Here is an 11524-nt window from a genome sequence, read left to right as displayed (position 1 = left end):
TTAATGTTCTGCTAACAGTGCTTTTCGTGATGCAGAGAATCCTTGTGGTCGGAACACCAAGCACAAGGATTTTGCTGCTTCAAAGAGCCTGTCACTAGCCTATGGTTCTGGGAATGATGCCAAGGCTGATCTCAACTCATTCTCAAAAGGGCATGATCCCACGTTCTGTTGTCCCATATATGGAAATGGAAGAGCATGACCTGAACTGGATTGAACTGGTGGAGTGAATGAAGTAGAAAAAGCTTTTCTTATTGAACTGTTTTTAGATGCCAGCTGCAGAAGCTGACCCATTTCCAGTTGGGTATCCATGAACTTAACAGTCCCCAAGGCAGCCACTAATGTCCTAGCAGGTAAGAGATGGACAACTTCTGCTCAACTGGCATTGGGTAACTACCACTTAGATCGAGAGCTTTAGTTGGTAAAAGGGAAACTTCACCTGCTGGTAACACAGAAGCAGGAAGTCATTCCATCTTCTGAGTTATTTATCCATTCAATAATCAATAATATGATTTCAAATCCACTCTATTTGTAAACTAGCAACATCACTTGTTGAAGAAGCCTTATCTAGCCTTTGAATTGCTCACATCTGAACAACTTGTCTCACTGACCCTCTTATGAACAGATAAATCAAACAACGAAGCCAGATTCCTGTCCCTGTAATAACAACAGGCAGACCAATGTTATGTTAAACTATAGAAGGAGAAACTTTATTATAATCATAAATGTGAACTTTTCCCAGTCCATATTTAATACATTATTTTCCTCCCTCTGGTGCCAGGCTCCAATTAAACAATTCTCAAATGAAAGGGCATCAATCATTCAAAGAAATTAACACAAAAACAACTACACAAACCAACTTCCCAGTTTGGGTCATGCAAAAAAGTGTCCCAAAACTCATGATTTTAAAAAAATTAAATAAAATTCCTCTCTATACCACCCACCCCTCCCCTCCGTACACACATCAGATCTATTAGGTTTTAAGTGGTTCTTAAACCCTTGACAATTTAATTTCATAGCAGTTTCTAAAGTGCCCAGCATTACAGATGTTGAAATTCAATCTGGCAGACCCCTCTTCAGCCAAATTGGAGTGTAAATAGGATTCCCCATTGTTTGACCAGGGCATACAGCATCCTGAATGTCTTATTTTAAAATGTCACATGAAATGTTCAAATGGAAACTGTAGAGTTTGTTTAGGTGCTACTAATATAGGCAAATAGTTTTAATGAATGCTTTTAAGAGCCAATTCTGACTGTTCGGACAAGGGAAACAGTTGTGGTGAGGGAGGGCAGAGGGAATGGTGGGTGGTGATTTGACTGGTACTGCCTCAGGTTCCTGACTCACCATTGGCAAGTCATGGTTGTCCCCAGATGGAAGCCACCCTCGACAGCCGAATAAGGGTTTCTACAAAAGCCAGTGCCTTGACAACAGAAGAGCCAAGGTTTAACACTATATTATAGTAATATCATTCTAGAGAAGGGGTCTGTTTAGAAACAGCAGCAAAGTATACATCAAAATCCAGGAAAGTGGGTTTGGAAATTGGGGTTACTACCCCATTTTTACTTAAATTATTTTGTACAAATATCAAGTCTGAATGGACCACAAATTTTCATCTCCATAGAGATGATTTGCAAAACTTTCCATCAACAGGGGCACTTTTCTTCAACAGCCAATCTCCATAATTAGCAATAAAAAGGAAAGAGGTGAGTATATTACAGAATGACAATTGTCAAAGGGATCACAGAGCTAGAATTCTGGTCCTGGGGACAAAGGCTGTTGGGACATCTCGGGCAAAAGGCAGGGATTTAAAAACAAACCCCTGCAGCCGAATTTACTATTTAGATTTAAAGTAAACGTGATTAAGAATCTTGCACTGAAGAAAAGATGGTGGTTGGGATGGGTGGAGGGTGCATGAGAGCAAATTAAATATCAGGTGAGAAGTTGCTCCAGGTTAATAATACATTCTGATACACAAAGCCAGACATCTTTCTATAGGAGACATAAATTAGAAGCAAAAGGATTCATTTGTTTTGGGTCATTTACAGCAGTGGGAAAATGGCACATCATCTCTACACATTTCCAGTACAGGTGATCTATTATACACATCTTTTAAACTAAGCAGGTGACCAGATGATCAGTAAACTGCTACTCAGCTTGGTCATAGGACCATTAGGAAATTATCAAGTCCCATTGCAGTCTCAGATCAGTCAAGTTACCAATTTCTGTCTCAAAAAAGCTCTATACGCTAGTCACATTTGAGGCAAGACAATGGAGATCTGAACAGACAGCAGGAGCCTCATTTTTATCTACAGTACAAGAAAAGCAAGTCCTTTTTTACATCAGCAAATACAACGCAACTGCAAAACTAAAAGATTAGCTTTCTCTATGTTACAGTGTATGCCAAGACCCGAGTTGAATTAAAACAAGAAATCAATTTCTCTGAAACTGAATGAAGAGGTGTTGCACGAATCAGGAGAAGATGTCTGAGCTTGTGAAGAGATATGAACTGAAGGTATCCAACCTTGTTTTGCTAGTTCCCAGCTGGATCAAAGCCTTAGTCAGGAGGACAGTGTTTACAAATCAGGTAGCTTCGCAGATATATTAAACACATCTCGTGTTACTGGACTAAGTACCACATGGCAACCAAATGTGGTTATACAGCAGCTGAGGACCAACTAGTTATTGAATGGGGCTCAGGTCTCTAGGCATTCATCCCTTCTGTCTGCACTGGACTCAGGGACAAAGTCCTGGAGATGAACAGGTGAACTTGAATCACCCATTCCCTGCCAAATTTTCTGTGTTTGAAATCGGGCCTCAGATGGTAGAGATTTGGGCTATGAATATGCCTAATCAATGCACACTGTGCACGGCCACAGAATCTTAACTGGAATCCATGTCAGGCATCGCAAGTTTCTCTGTCCACTGACATTTAGGAGCATCCAGTATCAAACTTGAAATCTGCTTGTTAAGGTACAAATGCACATATATAACCTAAAACTGAAAACAACTAAATAAAGATTCACCTGAAAATCAAAATGGTGGTTCAAGCCTTTGTTGAGATGTTTATTTTAGTTGGAATAGTAGAGTGATTGTTCAGACAGCCCCCGTGTCCTCATTGAGTTTAAGCATTGGAGATAGGAAAAGCATCCTCCCTGGAACCTCAGAAACCCTAGAGTTCAATGTCAGACTCAGTCATTGCTCTAACATGATGACTAGCCCCAAACATGCTCATTAGTTAGTTTCTATCACCAGCATTCACTTAGACAGGGACTGGAGATGGGGCCAAGGGTTGTTGGAAACTAAACCAAATACTGGGTGCATCTAGTACTGTCTCTTCACCTGTTCAGTCTCATCCTGACTCCCTCAATCCACTCATCTTTACTCGACTCTAATCAGCAGTATACACACACTCAAAAAAAGGGTAGATAGCTGGAGGAGAGACCCAACTCTGCTCCTACCCAAACATGGCTATCCTAAAAACACATTTCACAGCCCAGCAACGTGTCCTTCACCCCCAACCCTTGAATGGGGAGAATTCCTCCAGCTTGATAACTGCTTCTCCAGTATATGTGCCAGGTCTCTTCTCTACGCACCATTCAGTACCCTACCTCTCCTGTCACTCTTCCCTTCTTGGACACCAACACTGATTACTGCATCCTAGCTCACAAACTGGCATCAGAATCTCAGACAACAGCAGGTCCAAATAGGCTAATGTCTTTTTACTCCAAACCCCCTCCACAAAGATCTAAAGGGGGGTATTTACAATCCAGAAACTGGGTGGCAGCTCCTGTTGTTTCTTGGGATAAGGATCAGAGAGACCAGGCTTTCAACTGGAGCTGTCCAGATGTGAGCTCATGGTTCCTACATCGAAGTAGCGTCCTTGACGGTGACCAACAAACGATGCAGCTACTGATCCGTGTCCAACTTACGACTGACACCATCTGAGCATCAGGGAGATCCAAGTACAGTAACTGGGCAGGAGGAGCAAAGGAATCAGGGAAAAGTATAATCTTTTCACTTTGGATGGGTGAAAACAGGCAATTTGAGGAGATTATAGGTAAAGTTTATAAATACACTGCTTTGTCACATCTCTTTGTAATGCTCTGGTAATAGTAATGCAAAATGAAATAATCACAGTTAATATGGGCCCAACACTGCATCTAACAGACCAGAGGCTACATAACCATCACAGGTTGAACAAAAATATGATTGGAATCCAGGAAGAAATTCCTGCCTTGGAAGTTTAATCCAGGGTTAAATTATTCTGGTGGGCAATACAAAAGGAATGGCCCACAATAAAAAACCTGGGAGCTCAACATTCAGCTGGATAAAGAACATCTGTCAATAATTTGTGATTCATCTACTGTTTTTAATTGATTTTTTAAAAAGACAGAAAACAAAAGACAGGAAGAAGATTGCATTAATTAATTTACAATTTAAAAATCCTTTCAGAAACTTAAACAGCAAAAACCTTCCAAAACCCCTTCCCTTCTCCAACCTTATCGAAGTTGCTTTGGGTTAGGGAAGAGGCCTTGGCTGGGTTGCAGAAACTATTAAAAGGGGTTATTCACTAAATAAGCCTAAACAGGAATTCCAGAATGAATTGGAAACAACAACTTTGAAACAGCCATGATTATTTTGTGTAGAGATGCAGTGTTCCGACCTCCTGATTCACAAGGAAGGAGCCGGATTTTGAACAGCCCCTGGGCACGTTAGCAGATAGTGTTGGTTTTGTAGTGTACCAGGAATCAAGAAGTGGGGTGGGGAAAAGAAAGGATGAGAGCTTGGAGGGTGGAGTAAGAGTGAGTGGTGGTAAGAGAGGGTAGGAAATGTAAGAGGTACATTAAGAACATAAGGATTCCAGAAAGTGAGCCCCCATCGCCCAACTCCAGTCACCCCTCAGTCGACATCAGGAAACTGGGCAGAGAGCCCATTGGCACCAGGTTACAGGCTACAGCTGCTCAGTAAAGGCACACATCTTGGATAAGGGCCGCGGCTCATTCTCCCTGGAAACAAGTTAACAGCAGGAATTCTGAGAATTAAACCTTATTCAGGCCCAGTTCTCCTACGGATGATGATGATTGTACAGGAGTGGGAGAACAATGTAGGTGAAGCATGGAAATCAGGAGAAGGTGGAAAAGAGGGGGGGGGGAATAGGAGGAGGAATAGGATATTACTTTTAAACCGACAAATGTGACAATTATGAGTCTATAATTAGGCAACTGCTGAGTTTAAAAAGTTTCTCTCACTATTGCTTACTCCTTTCAGGCCACAAGTAATAAACCTGCTCCTCTTCATCTCAAGTATCTGAGACAGATCCACTCACTACATAAGTTAGTGTAGTGCACGATGTGAGATCCCAGATTAATGGCCTCCGCTTCAACTCACCATAAACAGGGAGAAGTATATGGGGGATAAGGAAAGAGAAGGGGGGTGGAGTTCAACAAATCTGCCATCCCACAGTGACATGTCAAGAATGTGTGCAATACATGATCAGTCAGATAAAAAAAACTAAAAAATAAACTTAAAACACTAATGCAAAAAATAAATCTCAAAACTGAAAGATTCCAGCCCAGAAAGTGTCAGCTCGAGTTCTCACTCATGTCCCGATTAAAGCTGGTGCCTCCAACAACCTTGGACAAGTTCGCACAGCCTTCCTTACAGCTTGAGTTCATTGGCAATTTTGGACGCTATATTCTTAAATGCTATGGAGGTGCCAGATATGCGTTTGAAACGGACTCCGTTGAGGGACAGTCGGGGAAGTTTGCACACCTCCATCTCCCATTGTACCAGGTTGTCCTTGGCGGGGTCCCCATGCATACAGAACAGCATGTACCGCTCCCGTCCCTCATGCTCACAGTTATTGGCATCCAGCACCTTGCCGATCTCTTTCATCATCTCATTGGGCTCCATCGAACTTGTTGTCTTCATGCTCCATGTGAAGCGTAGCGACCGAGGTTTGGCATCTTTATTCTCGTCTTTCTCTGCACTAAGATTGGATCTGGAGGGAGAGGGGGACAAATTACAATTCAAATTATACACAGTTGACAAAACAGAAACAAGCCATTTAACCCATCGGCACGTTTCAGCTCCAAGTGAGCCTTCACCCAGCCCCCAGTCACCCTATCCTATCCTTTTTCTCCCATGTGTTTATCCAACTTCCTTCCCTTAAACTTCAACAGGATTTTCCTTGATCCCTCCTTGTGGGACCAAGTCCCACATTCTTCCCACCCTCTAGGCAAGGGATATTTCTTCTGAATTCCCCATTGAATTCAAACTGATAGAGCACATTCACCTTAATGGCTGTTATCAAAATCTTTCATAATCTTCAGAAATCTAACAGATCACCCTGAGCCATTCCTGTCACACCCCACACAAAACACACTGCAAGATCCATCCTCACCCCTTTAATTGAATTCACTACCAGGAGTTTTTTATTCTTAAAAGCTATAGAATCCTTACTGTGTGGAAATAGGCCATTCAGCCCATCAAGCCCACACTGGCCCTCAAACAGCATCCCACTCTAAGCCATCCCCTAGCCTCTCCCTTTCAACCTGCATTTCCCATGGCCAATCCATCTAACCTGCACATACTTGGTCTGTGGGAGAACATGCAAACTCCACACAGTCACCTGACGATGGAAGTGAACCCAGGTTCCTGGCACTGTGACGCAGCAGTGTTAACCACTGAGGCACTGTGCTGCCCCAAGGATGAGGTGGGGGTGGGGGGGTGGGGAAGAGAAGCTGGTGAGTTCCAGTGGGCGCAGATGTTGAGAGAGCAGCAGTTTCAGATCTTACCCTCATGACTCAAGACATAACGCACAATTCTTAAGCTTGCGCAATTATCATAACATACAGGAGTAGAACTAGACCATTCAGCCCACCAAGTCAATAAAATCATAGCTGATCTGATCAACTCCACTTCCCTGCCTTTTCCCCATAACCCTTGAGTGCCTAGCTGATATTATTTGATTAAAAATCTCTATCCCAGCTCTGAAAAATAAGTGGGAGCCAGCATGACCTATTTTTAAATATTTATTTCATGGACGTAGGCATCGCTGACAGGGTCCATTCCCGAATGCCCTGGAGAAGATGGTGAACCACTGCAGTCCAATGCTGTTAGGAAGGTTGCAGGAAATGCATGAAAAAGCAACTGTTCCACACCTGTATGCCCTTTTTCAGCCAGCAAGAGTCATTAGCTCAGCACCAAGACTGAGAGCAGTCTGAGCTGGGCAGTATACAGGATAAACAGCTTTGACTCTCCTTGACTCATAGGAACCAGAGTGGCATGTGTGCCAGAAGCTACAGTTCACAGGCTGAGATGTAACAAGGGCTTGAGGCTCAGTTCAAATGGGCAAATGCAGAGCAAGGTCCCACATGCAGTATGATCGAGGAATGGAGAAGGACAAGGGATGGGGCTGTAAAAAGACAACCAGCGAGGCAGAAGCAGGGTGTGAGGTGGAGGGAGTGGGTGAAGATCAGGGAGGGTGGGAGTGAAGGAGAGAGGAGGAGGAGGGATGCGAGGGAGGGGCACATGGGTGGAAAAAAGGGTGGCGGAGTTAAGATGGGGGAGGTGAACAGGTAATTGTGCAGAAAGGGATAGACGCACAGGGAGGGACACTGTGATGGGAAAGGATGGGGGGGAGGGGCGCGAAGGGACGGCAGTGGGGAGAACATGGGGATGTCGGACTGAGTTTTGGGGATTTGGTGTTGACTCCAATCTGGTGTGGTGTGGTGGTGAAGATGCTGAATTCTCCAGCGAGGTTATTGACACCATTCAGAAAATCTGATTATTTGAGCACAACAGATAGTCTCAGCTAGAATCAAGACCATTCATCCAGAAGATCAAAGACTGGTTCAAGAAATGATTTATATTTTCTATACTGCTTCGTGGCGAGAGAGAGAGAAAGAGAGAGAGAGAAAGAGAGCCAAATTCATCCCTCATTAGGCACCAATTGGAAACTTGGGCAACATTGTTGATGGCAAGTTACAGCCTTGTCTCAAAAAAAAACCAGATCCCAAAGGACATGAAATAACAGGGCACTGGAAGAAACTGCAGGCTTAGGACTAATCAGAATCAAAATTGGGGCACGACTGGCGCGCAAACATGCGGCGCGCTGCTCTGGGAGCGACTGACGCGCGTGCAGCTCGCTGCCCTGGGAGCGACTGATGCACACACACGCGCAGCTCGCTGCTCTGGGAGCGACTGACACACACGCAGCTCGCTGCTCTGGGAGCGACTGACACACACGCAGCTCGCTGCTCTGGGAGCGACTGACACACACGCAGCTCGCTGCTCTGGGAGCGACTGACACACACGCAGCTCGCTGCTCTGGGAGCGACTGACACACACGCAGCTCGCTGCTCTGGGAGCGACTGACACACACGCAGCTCGCTGCTCTGGGAGCGACTGACACACACGCAGCTCGCTGCTCTGGGAGCGACTGACACATGCTCGCTGCTCTGGGAGCGACTGACACACGCAGCTCGCTGCTCTGGGAGCGACTGACACACACACTCAGCTCGCTGCTCTGGGAGCAACTGACACACGCAGCTCGCTGCTCTGGGAGCGAATGACACACAAGCAGCTCGCTGCTCTGGGAGCGAATGACACACACGCAGCTCGCTGCTCTGGGAGCGACTGACACACACGCAGCTCGCTGCTCTGGGAGCGACTGACACACACGCAGCTCGCTGCTCTGGGAGCGACTGACACACATGCAGCTCGCTGCTCTGGGAGCGACTGACACACGCAGCTCGCTGCTCTGGGAGCGACTGACACATACGCAGCTCGCTGCTCTGGGAGCGACTGACACACACGCAGCTCGCTGCTCTGGGAGCGACTGACACACACGCAGCTCGCTGCTCTGGGAGCGACTGACACACACACACGCAGCTCGCTGCTCTGGGAGCGACTGACACACGCAGCTCGCTGCTCTGGGAGCGAATGACACACAAGCAGCTCGCTGCTCTGGGAGCGAATGACACACACGCAGCTCGCTGCTCTGGGAGCGACTGACACACACGCAGCTCGCTGCTCTGGGAGCGACTGACACACATGCAGCTCGCTGCTCTGGGAGCGACTGACACACATGCAGCTCGCTGCTCTGGGAGCGACTGACACACATGCAGCTCGCTGCTCTGGGAGCGACTGACACACATGCAGCTCGCTGCTCTGGGAGCGACTGACACACACGCAGCTCGCTGCTCTGGGAGCGACTGACACACACGCAGCTCGCTGCTCTGGGAGCGACTGACACACACGCAGCTCGCTGCTCTGGGAGCGACTGACACACACACACGCAGCTCGCTGGTCTGGGAGCGACTGACACACACGCAGCTCGCTGCTCTGGGAGCGACTGACACACACGCAGCTCGCTGCTCTGGGAGCGACTGACACACGCAGCTCGCTGCTCTGGGAGCGACTGACACACACGCAGCTCGCTGCTCTGGGAGCGACTGACACACACGCAGCTCGCTGCTCTGGGAGCGACTGACACACACGCAGCTCGCTGCTCTGGGAGCGACTGACACACACGCAGCTCGCTGCTCTGGGAGCGACTGACACACACGCAGCTCGCTGCTCTGGGAGCGACTGATACACACGCAGCTCGCTGCTCTGGGAGCGACTGACACACATGCAGCTCGCTGCTCTGGGAGCGACTGACACACACAGGCACACGTACACACACTCACCCAGCTCACTGCTGCGTGTTGGTCTTCCATGTATAGAAGAACAAGGGACAAACTAACAGAGGAAATTTCTCTGGGAATGTCACAAGTTTTGAGTTGTAGCCGGGATCTGGTTTGAGCTTGATTGTCATAGGCTGATCTTGAGCTGAAATTGCAAAGTGTGGAGATGATAGAGGCACAAGCTTTATAGAAATGGTTTTGCATTCTCACCTTGAGCTCTCAGCTCCCTCTCTGCCGTCTCCCTCAATAGGCATCCTCAAAAAAATAATCAAAGTTCAAATTTAGATGAAAACAAAGGGATGTCTGCTTACATAAAACTGCAATCAACAAGCAGGTGGAACATCCTGTTAACCCTCAAATCCCGCTTGATATGTTTCAAGGAGTCTTTCCACAGAAACCACAAACTGATGCAACTCCTCACATTTCCATCCTTACCTTCCCGCTAGAGGCACTGCTGCAGAGATCCCTCAGCAACCGACAGTGAACCCACACCAGCCTCCACACCCACGTGCTGGATCTGTTCATTGCTATCTCTTCCTGAGAGCAGGCTGTCACACTGTACAGACAGCAGCACAGCACACCACCAATAACATATGGCCAAGTACCTCAGACTGAAGAGCATCGACACGGATGGTGAGGGTCTTTTGTTTATAAATCAACCTGTTCAGACATGTTATAACACACTTATGGAACAGCAGGGTCATGAACCTGGGCCTCTCAGCTCAAAGATACGGATGTTACCACTATACCTCAACAGCCCTCGGGGGGGTGTACGTCATCAAGGGGATCAATTTCGGGGTGCGTTACTGCAAGGGAGGATTAATTTTGCAGTGCGTTGCTGATTGAGGGGGGATTTCAGGGTGCGTTACTGACCCGGTTTTGGGGGGGGGTGATGAATCAATTTTGGGATGTGTTCCTGATAGAGTTGGGATTGTTTTTGGGGTGGTTTAATCCCTAGTTTACAATGTATTTAAGCACTCCTCTCCAGTTGCCTCCAAGCACTATGCTGAGTGTTGACCTGACAGAGCTCTGTTCATCATCTCCCAATGCTGTCCTGCTGCAATTCCATTCACACCCAGTGTCTCCACCCTGCAGCTGGGGTTGAAGTAATAGTCCAACAGCTAAGACAACAGGCAGGTTACACTTGTAGCAGACTGGGAGGAGTCTAGTATCTTCACTGCAAAAGTACCCTGTGGAACTGTAAATTATCCGTTAAATACAACTGTTAAGCTCAACACAAACAGCAACAGGTTAGTCACATTCAAGGTTAGACCAAGCATGCATTTTGTGAAACCACCAGCCAACACCCAATCCATTTGGATTCCAACCTTGCTTCAGACCCAAAGAAACCCTGACAGCACAGGCCAATGTACCCAAAGTCACTAAGTTTCTGTCTCTCCTTCTGAGTTCGAAGCTGATGTGAAGTGGATGGGCTTTGCTGGAAGAGGAAGTAGGCTTGGGAGATAGCGGCGGGGTGGAATAGGTGGTCCGGGTGACGTGGGGGTGGTGAGGTGCAAAAATATATATGCCAGTGAGAATGAAGGATGGTAAAAGAGGACATCTTCAATGGGTTAACTAAAGTTTAAGATAGCATCAAACTGAAAGAACGAGTGTATCATTCACAATGATGGCTGGCAGGTGAGAAAAATGAACAGAATATACTGAATAGCACAAAATGACTGGAAGGTTAATAGGGAGAGGAAAATTAAGAGTACAACAGAAAGCCATCTAGGAATATAAAAACAGATAGAAAGAGTTTCAGTAAGTATTTAGCAAGGAAATGAACAAGTAAAGTGACTGTGTCTGGGAACTAATAGAAAAATGTGAGATGGAAG

The 11524-nt window shown here is 46.5% G+C and overlaps 2 protein-coding genes across 10 annotated transcripts in view; one reads left to right on the top strand and one right to left on the bottom strand.

The window, feature by feature from the left end:
* rcor2 (REST corepressor 2) overlaps window positions 1–3037 on the top strand; it is a 76213-nt gene extending 73176 nt beyond the window's left edge. Inside the window, exons 15-16 of the mRNA XM_048525008.1 lie at window positions 267–350; window positions 2392–3037. Coding sequence (XP_048380965.1) covers window positions 267–311 — 45 coding nt within the window. The 3' untranslated portion in view covers window positions 312–350; window positions 2392–3037. The remainder of the gene's footprint in view (window positions 1–266; window positions 351–2391) is intronic.
* mark2b (MAP/microtubule affinity-regulating kinase 2b) overlaps window positions 715–11524 on the bottom strand; it is a 147377-nt gene continuing 136567 nt past the window's right edge. For 7 of the 9 annotated variants that reach the window (XM_059641670.1, XM_059641669.1, XM_059641675.1 and 4 more), the window contains 2 exons: window positions 9900–9944; window positions 715–5998 (listed from right to left, as the gene is read on the bottom strand). In XM_059641670.1, the coding sequence (XP_059497653.1) occupies window positions 5656–5998; window positions 9900–9944 (388 nt within the window). In that variant the 3' untranslated portion in view covers window positions 715–5655. The remainder of the gene's footprint in view (window positions 5999–9899; window positions 9945–11524) is intronic. The other 2 variants (XM_059641673.1, XM_059641674.1) reach the window with 1 other exon arrangement.

This window comes from Stegostoma tigrinum, chromosome 42, assembly GCF_030684315.1.
Source record: "Stegostoma tigrinum isolate sSteTig4 chromosome 42, sSteTig4.hap1, whole genome shotgun sequence".
Lineage (NCBI taxonomy): Eukaryota > Metazoa > Chordata > Chondrichthyes > Orectolobiformes > Stegostomatidae > Stegostoma > Stegostoma tigrinum.
Note: the sequence above shows the minus strand (reverse complement) of the source record. Positions and strands in the feature narration are given on the sequence as shown.